The sequence below is a fragment of the Astatotilapia calliptera genome, chromosome 7 (assembly GCF_964374335.1).
Source record: "Astatotilapia calliptera chromosome 7, fAstCal68.1, whole genome shotgun sequence".
Lineage (NCBI taxonomy): Eukaryota > Metazoa > Chordata > Actinopteri > Cichliformes > Cichlidae > Astatotilapia > Astatotilapia calliptera.
The window spans coordinates 66,657,556-66,681,298 of NC_137428.1; the positions used below are offsets into that span (position 1 = coordinate 66,657,556).

Here is a 23,743-nt window from a genome sequence, read left to right on the forward strand (position 1 = left end):
CTATAACACTGCTGTCATCATTTCTGGTAAAGGTCAGATTTAGATGAAAAGGAAAATATGTATGTATATGTGTGTAAAGTGATGGATGTTTATGGTTTGTTTTCTTTCCTGGTTCATCTCAGAAGTGAGCAGGAAAGAAGCACGTAATAGATGTGCAAACAGCAGCCAGCTCTGAAATTACCCCTCCGGCCAGTGAGACAGGAGTGGTCACTTCCTCGCACTGCGTGTGTGCGCGCGCGTGTGTGCGCAGATCAAGCACAGGGTGTCCTCGCTCTGCTCGGAGAGCTGGTAAACTCCAACTTTGTCTGGGCTGGTGGCGTTCGGCACTTTGTGCAGATGGGGAACGATTTAACTGGAGCATAGACTTTGATTCTGGGGGAGCTCTGTTACATTAAAGATGACAGCATGAGTGGTGCCATGTGCTTATAAGAAATCCCCCTGCACGTTTTAAGAGTCATCACATTTCCGTGCGTGCACTCGGCGGCAAATCTTTCCACTCTGCGAGGTAGCGGCGGCTGCGGTTCTATTTTTAGAAACAATGTTGCGGCAGGGGAATCAATCAAACTGGCGCTAAATCTTTGCATTCATGACAATCTTCTGCTGTTAGTGATGCAGTCTTAATGCATTCCTGCCTGCGCTTGCTGCGTTATAGGACAGGATGGTGCATTTTTATCTCAGCTGATGCCAAATTCCAAATGATGCCTTTCCCCCTAACGCTCTCCAGGAACGCACACCGGTGGACTGCAAACTTTTATACCATGGAATCCAACGCACTCTGTGGCGAGAGTGGCTGCAATGCTTTTGGGACCTCATGTAGTTTTGGGTTTTTTAGCAGTACTGGAATTTCTAAAGAACTGCACAATTTGGGATGTAAATGAGAATTCTCTGATGTCAAAGGACTGAAGGGACCGATAATCGCCAAGCACACGTTTTTTCTCTTTTACTTCTGAGTGCACATTTTTGCTGGCCCTTATGGGAATTAAGCACTCGTCCCGCTGCATGCTCCTCAGGAGAAAAATGGCGGAGTCTGAGAACACTGAGGTAAGTGTTAGAGACAGCTTTAATATTCCTGATAAAGATCAGAGTCCAGTTTTTTGGAATCTATCGGCGTCCTGGATGCCTCTTGCAGTAGCCTGCGTGTTCCACCTCTAGTAGAAGTTGCATGTCGGACAAATTATAGGATGCCGACTGTCCAGAGAGTGAGACTGACCGGACTGATAGTCTCCCTCTTTGCAAGGATGTTTACCCTCCCGAGGAAACAGGCAGTCTGTGCAGAGCAGGGCAGTTCAAATTAGTATTCCCAACCTCAAACGCACTTGGAAAAGTCTCGTTTTTTGTAGCTGCTAAAATTAGGATGCCGTACGATGATCAGGGTAAGGTGCAGGATCGACTCATCCCTTCTGCTTCGCAGGCGTTCTCCGGCAAGAGTCTATGAGATGAAGTCTGAAAAAAATATATGAATGTATTTGAAGCTCTGGGTGTTACGTGTGAAAGAATATGCTGTGAGCAGCGTGAGATATAACAGGACAGTGTGTAGCTGCTTCACTCTGCGCGCGATGGGAATTAGAGCTGTCCAAGGTACTGCAGCACCTTGCAGAGGAAAAAGAGAACGCTCAGACTTCTGGTGTGAAGCAGTTCTGCAGAAAGTAGAGTAGGTTGCTGAAGATGTCATGTCTCAGCCACTTGAACTAAATCTCCCACCCCTCACTCTAACTCTAATCGACACTAATTGACAATTTAAAGGTCGATACAGGAGGGATGCTGATTGTAATACTTAGCAGATTCAAACACCCTGCGATGTGTGCGTCACACCCCGTGATGCTCTGTTGTAATTATTAATCAGAAAAAGTTCATTCTAAGCAAGTTCATGAAAGAAGCCCTGCACACACTCATTACATCTGATCAACATTCTGACCTCTGAGAGCAGATGGTAGGAAATACTTCATAATAATATCCCCGCCACTGAGGCTGTATCCTGTTTGGGAATCAGATATCCCAAAGTGGCATAATGGCAGAAGACCAAAGGTATGCTCTTTCCTGTTAGAGGACTTTTTCAGTGAAATGCCTTCACCAATATGAACAGCCGACTAACATACAGCTACTACAATTAGTGTAATTTTAGTGCATTTATTAGAATAAATAATAGTTCATCACCATTTTCCATTATCCTAACTGACTAGAAGCAACAGCATAAACTTACAGGCTAAACTTCAGCGTTCACACAGCTACAACGTGGCTGTGGGTGTCCTCTCATGTGTAAGTGTGTGTCCTTCTCGAATAACAGGTCTCCCCTCAGTGTAGAGATGAGGCGTCTGAAATAGAACCCTGAATGTGTTTATTTGTTTGGAAGGTCAGAGGCAAGGATGTGCTTCACCCTCTCTTTCCTGTGTCAGGAGATCTCGGTTACACTCACTGCAGCTGCTCTCCTCCGACCGTACCCCTAACTTCACGTTAATCTGTCCCACAATGACTCTTTCCCCCTGCATTGCACAGATTCTGTATTAAACTTGGCAGTCTTAATCGCCTCTTCTGCGACTCTGTCTTATAATTATTGACTTGCTCAGCGCTCTCTTGGTGCCAGCTGTTTGTCAGCTCTTTTTCTTTTTTCACTGTTGCTAGTAATTTTTTCTTAACACGGTCTCAAGATTTAAATTGCATCTATGGTGTGCAGCTCTGAGCTGACCATAGTGTAACTTTAGGCCACCGGTCGCCTCGGTGATCCAGATGAGTAACATGTCAGAAAATGAATCCTTCACGCAGTATGGTAATGCTCTGCAATGAACTAGTGTCTCCTCTGCAGATCAACATCAGAGCTGAGAGGATTAAGTATTAAGTTCAACAGTTGGTCTCTCCTCATTAAGAATGTGGTCTTGTATGTTATCAACATCCAAAACCCTGTGAACCTCACTAAGCAGAGACAGTAATGACTTTCAATGCTACTCTTGTGCTGCAGAGAAAGTGCTGCTCACATTTTCTTTTTTTTTTTAGATATTCAGTCACTTTTCTGGTCAATTATAACCAGATAGAACTCTATTTAATAATAATGATGATGATGATGATGATGATGATGATGATAATAATAATAATAATATCCATAGTCTTGATTCTCTTAACAAAATATTTAAGATGTTTCATGTGATTTAAACTCTTAAATTTTGGATCTTAATCTCTTATAATTGGCCAAGTATAGCTCATGGGATCATCTTTTCTTCCTTTGTTTGTGTGTGGTGACAAAAATAATCAGGAGCTTTATTGGAAATCACCCAGACTACGTCTCCCTAAAAGGCATACAGTAGCTGATCTGACATTTCATTGAAAACTTCAAAACCTTGATGGGAAAACTACAGAAGAACTTAAAGGATCATCAGTCAATGGAATTTGAATAAATAACAGACAGGTAGCACGGCTTCTCGTATGACTCAGTAGTGAAAACCTGACATTTGACTGAATCATATCAGCTTCTCTTTGAATTCATGATTCAAGACCCATTATTTACTTTATTTTCATGGTAACTACATTCCAGTGTGTGCCATTTAAGCCCTGCGGGACAAAGGTGCAGGAGACATAAATACTGTATGATGGCCATTTTAAAGAGAGAAGAGAGAAAAGGGGACCGAAGAATCAGTTCTTTCAACCAAGGAAAAGCCAGTGCAGCACATAGAAATCTATTTTTTATACTTTGCTTTCACTGTAAAGGAGAATTGAATAATTTCATCTGCCAGGGAGGTTATCCACCTCATTAAGTCGTATAGATGTTTACGATGTATGTCACTCCTAGAAGAATAAATTAAAGGACTGATGACAAGCTGGGCTCATTTAAAAAAAATACTTGAAACAGTTATCTGAATAACCTTCAATAACCTTGTGTAAATACAGATGGGCTTCATACAAGATAGTTTTGTTGTAATCTCAATACTTAATCTGAACATGGCATCAAAATAGATTTCCCAAAATCAAATGTACAGGATACAGAAGCATAATTAAAACGTAAATTAAAGCTGTAGAATTAAACTGAAATTGCTAGAAGATCCGACTGAATGAATGCAAACTGAATGAGGCAATAACAGTGGCAGAAAACACTCATAAAATATCGTTAATATTATGTAGAAACTGAGTGAGAAAATGTCTTGCAGTCTTTCACTATCCTTTCCTTCTTTGTTTCTTATCACTGTTGTCTGAAAATGCCTCCTATTTTTGGTGGCATTACCAGTTTATATTTATTTTTAGACGCCCAAGTTGGAATGAGAATAAACACCAGAATGGCTTATTGGCTCAATACTGAGATGTGAAGTTTCTGTTTCTCCATGCACATCGTGGTTAGAGCTTCCCAGCAGGCGTTATAGGTGATCCGGGCATTACGGGTGTACCTTCTGTGCTGAGATGAGCTTTCTTGCCATCTCTGGCTTTTGTTGACTCCATGTCAGTGATCAGCATATCCTCCAGACTCACAGGGCTCTCTGCACTTTGTGAACTCTGTGCTGGGAACATGAGCTAAGAGTGCAGGAACAAAATGGAAAGGAGAATAGCTTACGTGTAAAATCCCTGATTATGAATGCAAACCACAACCTTATTGCAGCCTGTACTTATTTTGTTTCTTACGCCTCAGGCCGCGGCACTGAAGAGGTGTTTTTCTTCTTTATCTGTGTTTTTTAGCAACCACAGTCGCAACCAGAGCCCATCCGCATAATTCCATCGCAGTCGGCACAGCCAACCGCGTTACCCAAGCCTGTGCCTTCTATCCAGCATGCGCCTCGGCCTCCTCTTCCACCGCACACGCCCCACGCCGCCAGCCTCCCTAGCTGTCCAGGGAGGGGTAAGATGGCCAAGTTTCTCAACCCAGAGGAGATGACCTCGCGAGACTACTACTTTGACTCCTATGCTCACTTTGGCATTCATGAGGTACGCCTTGTCATCGCAGTGTGGATGAAAATCACATATGTTAATCAATCAGCTTTATGGATCAATAAAGCATTTTTTAATAAACATGGAATTTTAATTTCCATTATTGCTGCGGCACATTTCACAGAACCAGAGCATGCAATGCCCTTGTGTACTTGCAATTAATTTTAGAAAATTATTAGATTATGCATCATCCTTGTCTTAATCATTATGCTCTTCTTGCTTTTTCTCTTTTAGACATGTTCTTGCCTCAGTTTGCCTGTGTGTGGGCAGGATAGTTTAACGATGATTGTGTGTGACTTCTTTTTTTTCTTGAAGTGAACCCCTCCGCCCTCTAAACCGAGAGCTTTATGTCATAGATGGTTTAGGCCATGGCAGGAGCTACAATCAGCCAGTCCCTTCAAAGGACAGAAAATCCTAACGTTCCCTGACAGAAATGTTTCCCAGGAAAACTCAGGTTTTTGCAGGTGCCCCACAAAGCTCTATGTACAGTTGTTAATTGATGTAGGATGGTGATGAACTGCCTGGAGCAGTTTTAAATGTGGTGAAACTTTTGAAAACTTGAGGAACAGAGAGCCACTTTTGAACACATTAAACGTGTGTATTGTGTATGCCTATTTGTCCACACGGTTTCCTCAGAGTTCACAGAGTTCATCTGCATTTTAGAGAACAGATGCAGGAAGCATTGGAGGCTGTATAAAAAGAGTATGTTGCGTGCGTGACCTGTAGGATGTTTTTTTTATGTATTTGTGGAATGTAGGTCAGGTGTATTTTAGTCATTTCTGAATATTCTTTGCACTCACACATGCACGCACACTGTGAAAGAGGTACAGATAGAAAAGAGATGCAGACAGGCTGAGCCTGCGAGTTCACAGGGCTTATTCAGAAACACCAACAATGGATTTGAATGTAGAACCACAGGGCTGACAGGGAATAGAGTAAGATTAGGTGAAGGCTGTGTGTTATTTGTAAATGCTGCACTGTAGATATCGGAGCTATTCAGACCACTGACGTCCAGCCAATGTTTTTAATTTCACACAACAAACTGTCGCTTTCTGCAGGAGTTCGTGTTGCCAGGACCTTTCTTATATTTTTCTCACATGTCAAACCAGGAAATGTTGAAGGATGAAGTGAGGACACTCACCTACAGGAACTCCATGTACCACAACAAGCACATCTTCAAGGATAAAATAGTGCTGGACGTTGGAAGCGGGACTGGGATCCTTTCTATGTTTGCGGCCAAAGCAGGGGCAAAGCATGTATATGGGGTAAGATGTGTTTCCCTTCAGTAAACTGCAAACATGTGGACCAATTAGGATCTGATCTCCATGTAGCCCAAGCCTCACAAGGCGCTTATATTGTCAGCATGTAGTGCATATGTAGGTCTGCTGCTGTGTGGGTTGGACCATACAGTACATTTTAAACCATCTAATCTTGGGTAATATTTCTTTTGACATGCAGGTGATAAAACTGTGTGACCTCTCAGGCAGGTTGACCAGCTAAACCATAGAGATTTGAAAGCTATTAGTGTTATTGAGCACTGGGGCAGAAGTAATTGCAAGTCAGAGCATGTCTGAGAATGCCTGCTGCACACACACACACACACACACACACACACTGCTAGCTTGGGATGACCATGTGGAACTTATTTTTGCATGGTGGGTCGAGACGAAGTGCTTCAGGGAAGGAATGATTAACTTGGAATTGCCAAGAGACTTGTTCTGAGCCACTGAATGACATTATGTGTTTGTGTGTGTGACTATGCCTTGTGTCATGTGTTTGCTTGCCTTTCCTCTCCTGCTGCCTCAGTCAGTTTTTGTCTCCCTCTCTCTAGCATCCTGTTTTAGTACTTTAGCTGATTTGATTCAGAGTTTTGTTACTGCGGTCCATCTGGCAGGATTTTATCCACATAAATGGGGACAGGAGTTTCAGGATTTTCTTATCATACCTAAAGCTTTTGAAGTTTGATGTGAGTGCCCGGGCTCACGAGCTGGACGAATATACCCCCGATCATTCCTTATCAATAAGAACAGTACATGACAATGTATGTGTGTTTAGTGTAGTCCTTCAACAATTCCAAGTAGCAACAAGACGCTTAGGTAACATGTCCAACCTACGCATGACCTGTGCACCACAAAATCATAAAGGGTCAAGGCAAACTAGACTTGTACTAATCTATTAGCACACTATTCACTCCCTTTTGAATTTACTGCCTGCTGCCGGCTGGATTCCTTCGTTCTTTTGGCTGCTGTCCTCAGTTAGCAGAGGAGGGTCATATTCTGGATTATTCTTTTTCATATACTTCAGTTCCTCAAGCTCACTTTTATGTGTGATAAATCTACTCATTAGTAACACTGAATGAGCAGTGAGATGCCCTTTGATTCTGTTCACAACTTTTATGTACAGACTTTCTCGGAGGTGGAGGGTGTCCAGTTCAGTGGTCTCAGTATCACATCTTTGCTTTTGCAGATAGCAAAGTACTGGTGGCTTCACTGAGTGGTGTCCCATTGAAGCCTTTGGCTTTGGCACCATCAAGCCCGAGGCTCTGCTTCCCAGTTAGAAAAGACAAGATTGTCCACTTTAGGTCAGGGATGAGATTCTATCTCAAATTCAGGAGTTAAAGTCTCTCTGGGTTTTGTTCTCAAGTGAGAGTAGAGTAGCGCTATATAAGAATCAGTCCATTTACCCATGCTTTTGTCCGAGCTGCGGACAGGCTGCAGATGTAGCCGTGCCATTCCAGGGCTTGGTTTTAGCATGGGGGGTCTAGCCAGGACCCTTACTGGATACCGGGAGGTGTCCCGCTCCACAAGGTGTGTAGTCTTATCACTACACTATCCAGCTGGATGCCTCCTAAACTGCAAGTAAGTGAAATAGTCAATGTGGGAGAAGGTATAGCTCTCTGTTGGCCATTCATCTGGGTAGCTTTGTTTAGAGCGCCGTCCCTTTGACCTGGATAAACTGTAGAAAATAGATGAGTAACACATGAAAAGCCAGGTACTGTTTTTTCAGATAAAAACAATACATTGTTCAAAAACCTGGTTAAGCTCAGTGTAGCTGCTTTGATTATTCTAGGAGTGTTTCTAATGTCTTTATGTTAGTATGATGCAGAGTTTATTTTCTGCCCAGTAATAAAATGCTTAAGGTTGCTAATAAAAAGTAAAGAAACTAAACTATGTGTAAGTCACAGGTTAATAGCTCAGATAGAGGACAAAAAGTACAGTGATATCTGGGCAAAGTTAGAAACTTCTACTTGCTGTGTCTCCAGAGTAAAATACCAGTAGGAGCCTGCAGGGATGTCTACGGTGACAGTGACACTTTCTGACACTAGCCAGAGGTGTGAGAGGCAACCTGTGCGGGGGTGCCTCTGTCAATACACCCTGAGGCTTCAGTGCGCTCCTACTGGATCGTGACTATGACAGACACGTGGCTAATAGCTGTCTCTTATGACTTTGACTCAGAAAGAGATGAGGAAGATTGCCAATTAGAACCTGTTATTACACATGAATAGAGCAATACAGTTACATGCGTCTCCGCAAGTGCACAAACATGTTCACACCTGATGCAACATTAGCCTTTGCTGGTTATTTATGGATTTGGTACAGTCTTTTTAATGGGCACCAGAGGCAGCAGAAGCCTCCTTCCTCTTTCTCTGCTAATAAGCAGCAGAAAACAAGGCTGCTCCGGGGAGTCAGTGCTAATGTGAAGTCCCTACAGCCTATATGCCTGCGGAAAAACCCAAAAAGTTTATGTTCTGTATTTGAGTTACTGCAGTATAATAAGCAGAGATTGGAGCATTGGAACATTGGTTTTATGGCATGTTTAACTGGTTTCTTTCCTGTAAATAATAGCCCTCAAAGACCTCATTCTTCCATGCCAGTACAGGGTCAACTAACACCACACTGTAAAATGACTCTGTCTTACATGCGTAACTGTGAGTTAAGTAAAAATAGGCAAGTACAAGGAAAATATACTTTAAGTATAAAATAAAAAAAGCTGGTCATACTATTGAATAGTGCAGCACTTACAGATTACAAGTGCTACACTATTATCTCTTATAGCATTATATTATTATTAGTAACAATTTGATGTAAAAATGGGGTTTTATTAATTTATTTGGTTTAATGGGTTGATTTAATAAATGGTTGGAAAATTCTCTGAAAATACTGAGAAATGCCATCAAAAAATCTCTGAACTAATATAAGTTTTTGCGTGAAAGTTAGAAGGTGCTTCATGGCGTGAAAGGAAGCACTGTATGAATGTACCCTACAGTAGAAAATTCTTTAAGTGTTCAGAATAGGAAGGAGCTGGGTGAGTAGCTGCCCATCTACAACCTATTTGTTTAAAAAATGTACATTTACATTTTTTACATTTATAATTTTTGTATAAAAAGTCAAATTTTTAATGTAACAAATTACTTAAACTGTAAGATAAATAAAGTAAACAAAAAAAGCTGTACAACTTACCTCTGAGAGTTAGTAGAGAACATGCACTTATTTGCACTGAACAAAAATAAGTGCCTCGTTTTTGTGGCTACCTTATCCACAAGACCCCCAGCCTGACCGGCTGCTTTGTGACACAGAGCACCCAGGGTTCATTAAAGGGTCTTCTGTGTGACTATAACCAGATGGGTCGGTTGCAGCATGCAGCAGCAGTATGCTGCACAAAAACACTAAGCAAATGGGACACAGTGTTCAAAGGTGAAAAGCTATACTCTCAGATTCCCAGTGCTGTAAGAGCCTAGTATTGATTAATGTATTCTGCTGAATTATGTCCATATTTTATTTGAGAGAAGCCTTAGTGTAGTTTGATGAATCAATGAGCTTTATTATGTTATAACGATGATATCAGTGGCAACTCAATAAATCAGCTCTGAGGCAGAAGAGAACGTACAAAATATGCCAAGACCAGCTATCCAACTATTTTGGCCTCACTGGTTGAGCACTGTCTTCACTCCTGCTTTCAGGATGCATTATGTCAACTGGACACCTACTTCATTCTCTGCTCCAGTGAGTCAGTAAGGACCTTTCATCTCACCCCCTTGATCAGATCATCTTCCACCATCGACTAAGCATCCATGATACGCAGTTATATCTAAGCACTAAACCCTCTGGTTAGTTCCCTGCTTTGTCCCCTATCAGCAGTCTAAAACTATTTAACCAATTCTCTCAAATAGAACAAAATAAAATTGAAGCCTTGGTTGTGGCTCCTACGTCACTGCTTTCAAAGCTGTCTGATTTGGGCCTTAATTTTGAGTCTTCACAACCTGGGTGTCATTCTGGACTCCATTCTTTCATTTTCATCTTATATTAAACCTATCTCTAAATCTGCCATCTACCACATCAAGAACATCTCCAGACAACATCTTATACCCTTAAACTCAGCAACAGAAATTCTCATTCAGCAGCTGGAACTCTTATTTATGCTTTTATCACCTCTGACATGGACTGCTACGGTAGTGTTCTGTTTGGGTTGCAAACAAAGCCCTGCACACGCACACACACACACACCTGCAGTATGTTGCATGTATGTATCAATCAATCAATCAATCAATCAATCAAGGCTTTATTCGCCACGTGCAGGTTGCCCTGCAGTGAAATACACACACAACACAGACATCACATGGGGATACAGGTCGGAGATCGGTAGCGTTACTGAAAACAAACACTGAACTATACACTACAATGGGAAAGTACAAGAGGAAAAAAAGAGACCTCTACTCATGCTGGGCTCCTGGGAGGACAGCATGAGAACAGGAAACAAAAAAACTCCTCTGCACAAAAAAGCACATAAATGTCCACAGCACAACATTATGGAACACATGACCAGCCACAGAGTCGGGTGGGGGGTGAGGAGTAATCCGAAGCAAACACAGCAGCCATCCTGCCCAGCGCTACCATTCCAGCGCGGGCTCAGACCCGCCGTGTTCCCAGGAGGGAACAAGCATCGAAGGCGTTTGGAACGGGAGGGGGGATGAGTGTGTGCATATTAGTGTATATGTATTAGAGATGGACCGATCCGATATTACGTATCGGTATCGGTCCGATACTGACCTAAATTACTGGATCGGATATCGGAGAAAAATAAAAAATGTAATCCGATCCATTAAATATCACGAAAGCACCTCACAAAACTTGCAACACGCCGTAACTCACCTCAGAACGTTAGCACGTCGGAGCAGTATGCATCACGTGATAGAGCGGCTGTGGCATGCGGGACCTGTCGGTGGTCTGGATAGCATGTGGAGCTTCGCTAGCAACCCGGCATTTCATCTCCGACAAAGTTATCCGGAGAGAAGTAAAGCACGTGTGTAAGTCCATCTCTGAATGTTTGTAAAGCATTCCTGCGTTAAGCTTAACAAGCGACTGCCTCTCGCTCTCCGGCTGCTACTTCAATCGTGAAACTGATCAATGATCAGCTGATCGGCTTTTCTGTCGCGAGTCCGTCTGTCTTGTTTGTTTTTGGCCCACTTTGCACCAGAAAGAGGAAACCAGCGGCTGAACAACAGCAGCACGTTTAAGCTTGATCAGCTGTTGTTAGAATTTATTTAATATTACTTTCTACTCGAGGATCTTTTTCTACGTAGCTGACGCTGGTAACTGTGCAGGGGCGGATCTAGCAAAGTTTAGCCAGGGGGGCCGATAGGGCATGAACAGGGAAAAGGGGGCACAAAGACATACTTTTCTTTCTTATTCTCATTTAAAATGTCTAGCTTTTAATAAATAATTATCTGACACCCAAAGTTTTAATTTGATGTAAAATGAATAGAAGTCAATTACTGTATATAGTGACTATTAAGTCTAATATATATATACCCTAGTAAGCTATAGTACTTTTTCCTTTGGGAAGGTACCATCTGTGCAGTCTGCAATTTTGTTGAAGAAAGATGTTGAATCTATTTAATATTTCTTGAAAAATAATTGATTTCTGTGCATTTTTTTCACACTTCATCAAATTAAGGTTGATTACGTCGATTAAGCATCATGAGGTGGAGCGTGAGGGGTGGTTCCCTATTTTTTATTTTTTTATTTTTGTTGTTGGGAGTTGGAACCCTATTAGTTAGGTTGCTTAATATTTACGCTAAGTACTCTTTAAAATACCAGAATAGGGAGGATGGTGTAGGTTTAAGTTTATTAGATTGATCAGTATTGCTGAACTATGAAATATTTTTTTTGTATACAGGTATAACAGAATAGCTTTAGTGTAGTTGTTGTTTTAAACTTGAGTATGAACTTGCAGACTTGCAAAATGCAGCAAGATATTTTAAAAAACAGTTTTGTTGATTAAAAAACACTATATCGGATTCATATCGGTATCGGCAGATATCCAAATTTATGATATCGGTATCGGTATCGGACATAAAAAAGTGGTATCGTGCCATCTCTAATATGTATGTGTGTGTGTGTCCATAGTTCAGCTGAGACAGTGTCCTTCGCCCTGCCAGGCTAAGTAAAGTCTTCCAGCCAACCCAGGTGGCCTTGCATGGAATGGGAAGGAACAGACTAAACACAGTCGTTATCAGGGTGTTTTGTTGGGCTCCAGCCTTGCGACCGCAGCTGGCGCCGAAAGGGTATCCGCATGAAGTGATGGTGCTTTTTACTTTAGTGCGAACAACTCATATGAATTTCAAAGCTGTTCTAACAGTCCAACACTGGTCTCTCAATCTCCCGTTCGAGAGCCGTGAGCTTCTCCATGATGTTATTAAACTTGCGCTCTGCGATGTTGTCATTCTTGTGCTCAAAGAGCCGATTCTGAGAACTCACGACCACAGTGAGCTGCTCCAAGATGTCATCCAATTTGCGCTCAGAGGTCTTATTCTGAGTATCCACAGCAGCCGTCAGCCTCTCCAAGATCTTATCCGTGCTGCACTCAATGAGCCCATTTTGAGAAACTCACGCCTCTTCCCATCGTTTCAATCCCAGCGGGCAGCCTTGTGGGGGTTTGAACAGCCGGTTCTGCTTTCTTAATTCTTCGATAAGTCAGGGCCAAGCCAGCTCCAATCAGCCAGAACCCTGTTATCATGGTTCTGAATAGGTAGATATCTTCAGCACTCAGGCTCACCCAAGCCCAAACTTCTCGTTGAGAAAGGGGTGTCAATTGCATTTAGGGACCAGTTGATCAAATCCATAATTCCTCTTTTAGGTTTTAGAGAACAGACTGTGAGAGAGTGTTCCAGGGAAAAGTAATACAAAAAACACGAGACTAGACAAGGACATAAGAGGCTAAGCAGGGAAGCTAAGGGAGAGGAGGAGGAGGAAAGTGCGACCACCTTCGTCAAGAGCAGAAAAAGAAAGAAAAATGTATCACCCCCAGTTTTATGCACTGGTTCCCGGTTAAGTGTTTCCTAAAAAATTCTCACCTACCAACCCATTCACTGCTCCACAGGACCTACTGGACTTTCTACCTTACACCTCATCTTGAACTCTGTGTTCCTCAGTGAAATACTTTCCATGCCCCATACAGGACTGCAGTCCTTTGGACACACATCCATAGTTGATTTTGTTGTTGTTATTGTTATTAGTATTACAGAGACTAGGTTAACAACTCTTTCAGGTTTAGTGACCAGGTTAAATTTAACCAGGTTAAAGCAGGTGAAAGCCTTCAGGGTTTTATTCTGTTTTATTTAGGAGTCGAATGCGCAGCATCAGCTTAGAGATACTAAACAAGGATGACCTTGTTTTTACCCCAGACAGCTTTATGGATGGTTACACTGTTACACAGACATTTCTGCCTGTAGCAATGATTCAAATTTCAGTCTCAATTCTGTATTTGTTTTTAATCTCAACTCACATGGTGAAATGTGATTATCAAGTATAGCAATGTCAGTGTGACCAAAGTCACTGTCAGTGTCTGTAAGTGTCAGACAATATTCTAAAGTTTAAAAAGAAAAAAGTGTCCTTGTGTGTGATCAAATTTTGATCAGCTATTAGCTGTGGTGGACACATATAATAATCCTAGACAATTCACTGCTTTGTTGTGGAACAAACTGCTTGTCTACACGAACTTGTGCCATCTTGCAACAGTGCATCAAGAGGTTGGGCTTTCTTGTTACATTATGAAACTCTATGAACAGTTCCACCAAATCCAAAAAGGTTGGAATGGTCATTTTTAAATGATAGATTAAGATGTTTCAGTTATATTCTTTGATTATTGTAATTCGTGGGTTTTGGTTGTGCTTGTGTTATATTTTTAGTGCTAGGATTTTGGCTTTCTCGTGTCCCTCGTCTTGTCACACTTGTCTTCGTGTTCCCTCTGTCTTTCCAGTCAGTCGTGTCTCCGTCTCAGTGTCAAGTCTGCGTCTCTGTGTTATACTTCCTGTTTTACTTTGACAGTCTGTGTCCTTTGTCAATTATTCTGCTTTGCTTCCTTTGTCTCGTTAGGTCTGATTACTCCCAGCTGTGCTGCCCTTTGTCGCGTCGTACCCTCACAGTGCTGTGTTTTTCCAAGTTTACAGTTCCTGGTTTGTTTTCTAGTTGAAGTTTCTTGTTTCCAATTTCTAGTTTAGTTTTGTATTTAATGTTAGTTTTTTCCAGTAATAAAAGGTGCTGCTTTCAGTTAAATTCGCGTGTGTGAGACTAAATAAAGTGTGCTAAGTGTTTGTTTACACTCTGGAAATATGTCCCGCACAAAAATTAGCACAACTTTAACAAGTTACATTTGGAAAATGCTGCTAAAGTACAATTTTAAAAATATCACACAAAATGACATATTGTAACAACCTTTATTATTGTGGTATAGCACAGCCAGTGTGTGTGAGTAAAGTGGCAGCCGTTACATGCTGCTCATGTGTCTGTTCAGAGAGACCTCACCATTGTAACGGGCTGGCACCGGCGACTACCGATCTCCGTGCATGTATGTAGAGCCGTGGAGACCTGGCTTGTATGGTCTTATGTTGCTAACAACAAATAAAGATCTGTTGTTCGATTTAACTGACTGGCTTCGAGTTATCTGGCTAACCTCTACAAATGCTGGACCTGCTATCCGCTCCTTCCTCGCCAGACTGCTGTTACAGTATCAGTCGCAAGGATGAAACTGAAGCTTTTTGGTTTTATGCTTTGATTTATTGTTGTTGCCAATATGTAATATATCTGTATTTGCATGACTAAACGGATTCAAGAGTTTCATAAATTTTTTGTTAGAAGTTTGTTATTTATTTTCTATCTACTTTTGTAATTTATCATGGAGTATGCATGTAACGTTTCCAGTTTCTGCAACAGCAACGTAACATGCGGTAGTTTGGCTCCAGGGCTTCCCAGGCAACATCAGTAGGGCAGTAATATTTAAAATCACCTGCATTATAAGTGAAGTCATGTTATTGTGAGTACAGGCAAAGTGTCTGTGAGATTCTTCACTTAAATAGCTTTTCTTTTTTTCTGCCAGATTGAGTGTTCCAGTATATCGGAGTACTCCGAGAGGATCATCAAGTCCAACCACCTTGACAGCGGTAAGAGCTGCAGCTGTTCCTCGTCTCACAATTCTGATGACACATGCACTCCATCGTCAGTGACGAGAGCAGTAAAGTAGGTTAAAGTCATGATAGTGAATGAAGATAAAAGAGGGAGGAGTGGCAGAAGAGAACAAGAAGAGATGTGATCAGCTGTCCAGGATCACTGCTAATATGTAAAGATGATCAACTTACAAATCTTTTCACATTAAAAAAAACTGCTCACTGCAAACTCACTGCTCGTTGACTAGGTTACACTGTATATACTGCTGGTTCTGTCTAAGTGCTGTGACTTGCATTTCATTTGATCTAAAATAAAATGTCCAATTAAAAATTTAACTGTGCTGCCAAAAGCATTTGCTCGGCCGTGAAAACACAATCCACTCCACATTCCACAGTAAGTTTGGAGGTCTATAGTGACTCTGCAGAAAGCTAGCGACCTCTGTGGACTACGCACCTCAGCACCTGCTGTGATTTTAAGTGGCCTACTACTATGTGACTACTTCATTGTAATACCACTAACCAGAGATGGGCAGTAACGCGTTACTGTAATCCGATTACTTTTTTCAAGTAACGAGTAAAGAAAGGGATTACTATTGCAAAAACGGTAATTAGATTACAGTTAGTCAAAGGAGCTTGCAAAGAAAAGCGTCTGGACTTCTTTAAGTTACTTGAAGACGTTTCACCTCTCATCCGAGAAGCTTCTTCAGTTCTAAGGTCAAATGGTGGAGAGTCCCAGATATAAACCTAGTGGGAGTTTCCCCCCACAGAGGGACAAAAGGACCCCTGATGATCCTCTAATCGCCTGAGCCAAGGTGTGAAACTGGGTGTGGGTCCCAATCAGCCAGAGTTTCGGGTGTGTTCATTGTGAAACCTGGCCCCACCTTATCATGCGAATTCCTGAGATCAGATGGCCCAGGATGTGAGTGGGCGTTAAGGCGTCTGGGAAGTTTTGAGATCCCTTCCCAGACGCCTTAACGCCCACTCACATCCTGGGTAGTACTGACCTTACTTTGAGTTTGATTCCATAAAAAGTGACAAAACCATTAGTGTCCGTTGTGCGTGGGAAGAAAACGTCTTTTTACAGCGAAAAAACCCCTAAACTTCCAAGCAAGCACCGAGTGCGCAACGACATAATGGGAAATTCACAGAGAAACTCGCGGATTCTTCCACTGACCGCAGCACACCTGCACCACGGTAAACCTCCGCCTACCCAACTTCTGCTTTACAGGTGAAACTAGAGCAAAAGGACCGCTGAGTCTTTGACTTTATTTATTTTCTGCTGTGTTTTACTTGCATCTACTTGAAAGACTGAGTGTAAACACTCAAAAAAAAAAAATTATGTGCTGGAATGTGCAGAAAATAGGTTTAAATATTAAACAAATTTCTTCCAGTCAGAGAATGTTGCATATAATTAAATTTTTGCTTGATGCATAAAGTTAAAAGATTAAAACTAATAAAACAAGTTTTAAAAAGAGACTTTTCCATTTGATTACATTTTGTTTACTTTTAAAATGTATTCCACTACAGATTACAGAATACATGCCCCAAAATGTATTTTGTAATGTATTAAATGTAAAGATTTATTGCTATTACTGAAGGTCCGCGGCTCCGAACCGTGGTAAAGGGACCTCTGGCTAATACGTCGGGTTCGTGTTGAGTAAATAGCTTTACTTTGTTGTCTGGGTCAAATTTGCTAGCGAGAGACAGAGAGAGGGGTTGAAAGGCTTCTTCAATGGAACAAACACGAACACGGTGTACAGTCGAGTCTTAATAGCTTACTTACAACTGGGCTCGTCAGGCACTCTTCTTGGCTGCAGTGGTTATTATTATATTTACATGCTTCCAGCTCCCGTTTTTGCTCGATAACAACTTGTAGTTTTCCACTCTCCTTTTTCTCCCTCCTCGCGCTCACAGACTCATAACGGGTATGACAGTCCATTCTCCCTGCAACACGGACTACACTGCCCATGATGCTACATTCTTTAGGGCTATGCCTGTAACATTCTGCCTATTAGCTTAGCACAACAACAACAACAACAAAAAGGCGCTCGCTCACCCAGGAAACACACAGTCGCAGAGAGAGAGAGAGAGAGAGCGTCACCCTGTAACCATGGTAACCGTAACGCTGCCGCCTGGAACAACAGAACAAACAAAACCCAAACAGTCCTGACCCGCGACAATATGAAACGGGAAAATACTGCCGTGTAATCCATTTATTTCAACAAAGTAACTGTATTCTGAATACCACCTTTTTAAACGGTAACTGTAACGGAATACAGTTACTCATATTTTGTATTTTAAATACATAACGGCGGTACATGTATTCCGTTACTCCCCAACACTGCCTGTGGCCATGGAAGTGATTGGAACACCTCAATTCAATGATTTGAATAGATGAGTGAATAGAGTGTAATTACACTGCATGTACCAATAGGCTAGGTTAAATATTGTATGATGAATAATAATAACGATGAGTATGTTTAAAACATTCCTTCATCATTGTTCTTTACACTGACTCATTTGTATTCATTAGCAGAAATATGCTTCCATCCTGTGTAACTTCAAAGTGTATGTTATGATCAGAGCACCTGCTGTGCGTCAAATTTCCTGCCAAGCCCCTGACTCTGCACCTACCAGATAATGGAGCTATAAACCACCCTGTCAGCAAATGCCCCGTTTATTTCTAAACCTATGAATAACAAGTATCCTTAAGTATCCGAAGAAAAGAGTTATCGGTATGTTTACTGAGTTCTGGAAAGCAAATAAGCAATCAGCAGTTGGAGTAACAGGGTTGACGTGTCATTGTGAAGACATCTGTATAATCAGGGAAACTCTTCAGTCACTTCTTTCCAAAGCAGAACAAATAAAGCTGAAGTCAGCTAATCTCAGGCAGGGCGAAGATCGACTCCTCCACCGCAGTCCCCAGCTGGTTTCATTTTCATAACAACACAATGGTTGCTGTGTTAGCCTACAAAGCATGAACAGGTGTGTCACCACTCACAGTTTCTTTTCTAAAATTACTAGTAATAAACTACGTTTTTGTTGGAAGTGGTTTAACAGATGGTGCAGCTATTCCTTCACCCAGCAAAATAATAAGAATAATTTTAATAATAATAAAAGTAACAAACAACTAATAATACAACTTTCATACGTCCCCTAAAATATACTTTACCTTATACTTTTTAGCCCCCAGAATTCCCACATGTTATTGTAAAGACTTAAAGATTCATTTAAACTTTATTATATTACGGTTTTAAAATGTTTTGTGTGTTTCAGTTATCACCATTTTCAAAGGCAAGGTTGAGGAAGTGGAGCTTCCTGTTGAAAAAGTTGACATCATCATATCTGAATGGATGGGCTACTGCCTCTTCTATGAATCCATGCTCAACACTGTCATCTTTGCCAGAGACAAGTGGCTGGTAAGGCGTCTGGATTGTGTGCGTTTGTGTATCCTACAACAACACAAGTCACCAAGATACCTGATATGCTTATGAAGAACACGTAGGCAGATGGAGTTAAATAAACACGAGCTGTTGATCATTGAAGAAAATATCAGCAGCACAACAGGGAGTATTAACAGATGATATGGAAAGGAGAAGATTAGGGACACAGGTGAAAACAATCGTGAAGTCAGGGGGAGACAGACAGGAAGCTCACATAAGACGCTTCAAAGTAAAATGTTTTATTAGCGAGGGAGACACGAATACTAACGCTAAACAAGAGGCAAGGAAACAAAAGGGACCGAGGCATCAATACAGTCTGAGACGGAGGGAGGTGTGACAGAAACAGAAGCAAGACAAAGCATAAGAAAACTAAAACTCACGACTAGAAGCCGCAAAGTAAATCAGCAAGAGACAACAATGTAATCAGAACTTTGAAAGTCAAAGCACGAATCTAAAAAAATACAATAAACACAAAACTCTCAACTTTACACAGAGGAACAACAGAAGAACCTCAGAAACTACGAAATTCAAACCAAGCAACCACCACCGACACAAAATGTTTAAAGTAATAAAACACAGAAAGTATAAAGCTGGAATTATAATATTCTCAAATGTTAGGACAGTTGAACAGATTCAGGATTACATTTCTAATAACACTCACAGCTGTCTGCACTCGCTGTTAACAGATCTCGGCTGAAGTCCCGGGTTGATTCCATTGCACTGTTCAAATCACAACTAAAAACCCACTTATTCAATCTTGCCTTTCCATCTAGTTAATATTTCTTTTATGATTTTATATTATGCACTTTTATGCTCATTTAATTTCTTGTTTGCTCTGTACCTGTTGCTTTGGTCCTATTTCTATTATCTTCCTTCTATTCTCTATGTTACTTGTTAAGCACCTTGGCATACCCTTGGTTTTTAAGTGTGCTTTATAAATAAAGTTTATTATTATTATTATTATTTATTTATTTTTTAAAAAAAAGATCTACATGTTAGTTTTCAGTTAATTTTATTTTATTTTGGTCAAACGTTTTGCAGTTTCGATGCATTCCTAATTCATCTCTGGGGTTTTTTCCAGAAACCTGGTGGATTAATGTTTCCTGACCGGGCCTCCCTGTATGTGGTGGCCATAGAGGACAGGCAGTACAAAGACTTCAAAATACACTGTAAGTGCAGTTTAATGCCAAAATCATGTTTTTGCCACTTACTTGTCCTGTACATAGCGTGGGTAACCAGAAATACGACTTGCTGGATGGATGCAGAAAGCACCATCAACACACCCACGTTCTGCTCTCCACTGTGGGCACACACACACAGCCTTTCCAGCTCTGCAAATAATTTTAAACTATTCCTGAGGTACAAGACTGGGCGCGATAATTGATATTATAAGTCAACAAGCCTCTCCATCTCTGTATGATCCCCTGTATAAACCCTGCAAGGAGCACTGTGGCCGATTTATTGCTGCTGGACATAAAGCAGCATAAAGTCTGCGCACAACCCAAAATGACAACACAATTGTCAGTAGGCCTCCTACTCACACTCCTCCATACATCTGGGAAATTATACAACCACAGTGCACCAGATAAAATCTAGCCAATCATATCATATTGGTCTTCTTATGTCTGGCTAGTTCAGTTAAGCTTGCTGTGGCTCTGAAGTGCTCTATGCACAAAGTCACGCTGAGACAAGTGTACATATTGACGGCAAACTTTTTCCAGTGGCACGGAGCCAAAGACGACCTTTATCTCAGTTGGAAGTGCCTTTCTGTAGCACTCCAGCATTCTAAGAGCATCCTGCAGTCATTAGTGCTTCTCTGGGCTGCAGAGTAAGTTAAGTGGGCAGCAGGAAATGCAAATACACAGCATTACAAAAGCCCCCGGGGGTTTGTGACCTGTTCATTATCACCAGTATTTCAGCGCGTTCAAGTAGTTCTTCCCTGCCTCTTGGGCCACAACAGAGATGTTTGCTCACACACTCTCTTAAGGTGCTTTGTGAATAATTTATGCACCAATTTCACTTGCGCAACGAGGATATTCAGGGAAAGAATGCTGCCTGTGTTCAAGGGGCTCATGTTGACAATTCATCGCCATATACAATGTGACTTTCATCTGTCAAAATGAAAATCATTCCAAAATGTCAGGATATATCTCTCTAGGATCTTAGATGAGACTATTCTGGGACGAGCAAAGCCCCCAACCAGAGATTTTTATTTATTTATTTTTTCATATTCAGTCCAAATGTTTACATTTCCTGTGGCTTTTGCCGGCTCTATAAACCAAATAGAAACTTGGAGCAAATATAACAGAAAAAAATATTAATTCTAAATATGTTTAGAATGTGATAACAAATCATTTTGTGACGCTGTATTTACCAGGGTGGGAGAACGTGTATGGCTTTGACATGACGTGTATCCGTAATGTGGCCATGAAGGAACCCCTGGTGGACGTAGTAGACCCCAAACAGGTGGTGACCAACTCCTGCCTGGTCAAGGTTAGTGAATCATATTTTGGCTCATGGGTAATGTTCACTGCCTGATCAGCCAATATGCAGCGCTGCCATTGCTGATTATTAACTGAAGCAACAATAAAAAGGGTTTAATGCCAATTCTGAGCTTCAGATTTCATTTCTTGCTCTGGAAATACAGTTTAGCAGTTCTGTTTGTGACATAATTAACCTGGTAAAACACACCAGGGTTGCACGTTAACTACTGATTAACTACCCAATGACATTGTTTGACTGGCAAACGTATTGTCTAACATACCGGGGCTGTTATGAGTGCCACCTCGATGTTCTGTCTGTGGCTCCCTCTGTGTTTATTTGCCTGATCACACTGCCATGCATGCCAATAGCAGTCTGTCTAGTCTCCCTGATTGTGCTCCTTGTCATAGTGACCTTCTTATCGCTGGCCTTGATTAGATGGCTCTGCCCTGTCTCACCTTTGTCCCGGTGGAATATTGTTGTGCGGTTATACCTTCATTTCAGTGTTGCCTCTTTCATGTTCCCCTTTTAGCTCATACTTTTGTCACCTTACAAGTCTTTCCTCACCGCTTTGAGTTCAGCTGTTTTCAGTCCTATTACCACGCAGGCATCCCATTTGCCCTTACAGACATTTGTGAGATTTCTTTTCTGTGAAGGTTCTCAGTCATCCAGCTCATCCTAGTCTAAATAGCTTAGAAAGAAAAGCATCTGGATTTCTTTAAGTTTCCTTGAAGATGTTTCAACTCTCATCCGAGAAGCTTCTTCAGTTCTAAGAGCAATTGGTGTAGAGTCCCAGATTTAAGCCCTATGGAAGTGTCCCCCCAAGAGAGTCATGGACCCCTTAATGATCCTCTACCGGTCCGTGAGTCGTTTGGTACCGGGCCGCAAGAGTTGAGGCTCAGGTGTGAAATGTATGCTTTTCAGGGTTTTTATCGGTTTTCAGCGTTATTTTGTTATCATACCGGTACTAGTTTTATTTTGTTGTATTTTTCCGCGACACCTTAAAGGCCGGTCCGTGAAAATATTGTCGGGAATAAACCGGTCCGTGGCGCAAATAAGGTTGGGGACCGCTGCTCTACCTAATCACATGAGCCAAGGTGTGAAAACAGGTGTGGGTCACAATCAGCCAAGGTTTTGGGTGAAGCCTAGCGCCACCCTATCATGTGACTTCCTGAGGTCAAATGGCCCAGGATGTGATTGGGCCTTATGGTGTCTGAAGGGATCTCAAAACTGGATTCCAGATGGCAGACAGTTGGTGTCGTAAGCCACCGCCTCTGTTCAAAGATGGACATGGATGGCTTCTTTCACTCCTCTTTCTTGAATGGATGGATCTGTCTTCTCTGTCCAAAATGTGAACATTGGCATCCTCGAAGGAGTGACCTTTGTCCTTTAGATGCAGGTGAACAACCGAGTCTTGTCCTGCTGACGTGGCTCTTCTGTGTTGTGCCATGCGTTTATAAGCATGTTAGTCTTTTTAATCAAAGCAAAGGTCTGTTCAATATTTCTTGTGCAAACTAGTTGTTCATATGAGTAGTTCCAGTAACTTAAATCACTGCAGCTTAGTTTTTTAGTTTCAGTTTTCCCCCTCTGTATAAGCTGACTTAGGCAGACAGCCCTTGAGATAAAAAGTGTGTGAGGCTGATGGGAATAGGGTTGTTTTGCCTCTGGGATTGTTTTTATATCAAGGCCTTACACCATTGATACCACACTGAAAAGAGTGGTATTAATGGTGTAAGGCCTTTTAAAGACATGCAAATCCATTCAAAGTCACTGTGTTGACTTTAAATGAATTACTGATTGACCTCATTAAAGTTGTATAACCGAGGAGTAGCACGTACAGGACCCCGTGTTATTAAACCTTGACTGAAAACTACTGTAACGATACTCGGGGAGCATCATTAGCAAGTATGATCGTGAAGAAAACAACCTGTATGATGGTGCTCTTAAAATGTTTATTTTGCCTTAGGAGTAATTGCTAGAGGATAAACATTGCAATGCAGTATATTGCTGTCTTAAACTTTGAAATGTGACTTTGAGAAGTTTATACTGCATGACCACAGTAAACATCTCGTAAATGTGTTTATGGGATTAATTATTTTTTAAAGACAGCCGGGGAAATCTGATATTATTGTTGCAGTGTTTTATTGTCACCAAACATAAGGCTCATTCCTCTGCAGCAAATGTGGCATCTGGCACCAAAGCCATCAGTGAATATCTATTAGCACTGATGCCACGTGAAATGCCTTCATGTTTATGCTGTGGTAGCAGGTTTCAGGTAAGCTTTGCTATGTTGTGCAGTAATCATAGATAATTCTTTATGTTGACAGTAAACCAGAATCAGGAGGAACGTGCTCCACACTTAGCTTGACTCACTGGGATGATATGGGAGACCTTGTAAAATTGATTGGAATCAGGGGACATTTATAGACTTGGGTTGTAGAGCCTTGCATGACATGATCCCCAACACTTGGATCAT

General features: G+C 41.5%; 1 protein-coding gene across 1 annotated transcript in view; it reads left to right on the top strand.

The window, feature by feature from the left end:
• Positions 1-279: 279 nt before the first annotated feature.
• Positions 280-23,743, top strand: part of LOC113027114 (protein arginine N-methyltransferase 8-B) — a 31,506-nt gene continuing 8,042 nt past the window's right edge. Inside the window, exons 1-7 of the mRNA XM_026176641.2 lie at positions 280-1,041; positions 4,654-4,899; positions 6,012-6,167; positions 15,277-15,340; positions 18,620-18,762; positions 19,868-19,955; positions 21,164-21,279. Coding sequence (XP_026032426.1) covers positions 973-1,041; positions 4,654-4,899; positions 6,012-6,167; positions 15,277-15,340; positions 18,620-18,762; positions 19,868-19,955; positions 21,164-21,279 — 882 coding nt within the window. The 5' untranslated portion in view covers positions 280-972. The remainder of the gene's footprint in view (positions 1,042-4,653; positions 4,900-6,011; positions 6,168-15,276; positions 15,341-18,619; positions 18,763-19,867; positions 19,956-21,163; positions 21,280-23,743) is intronic.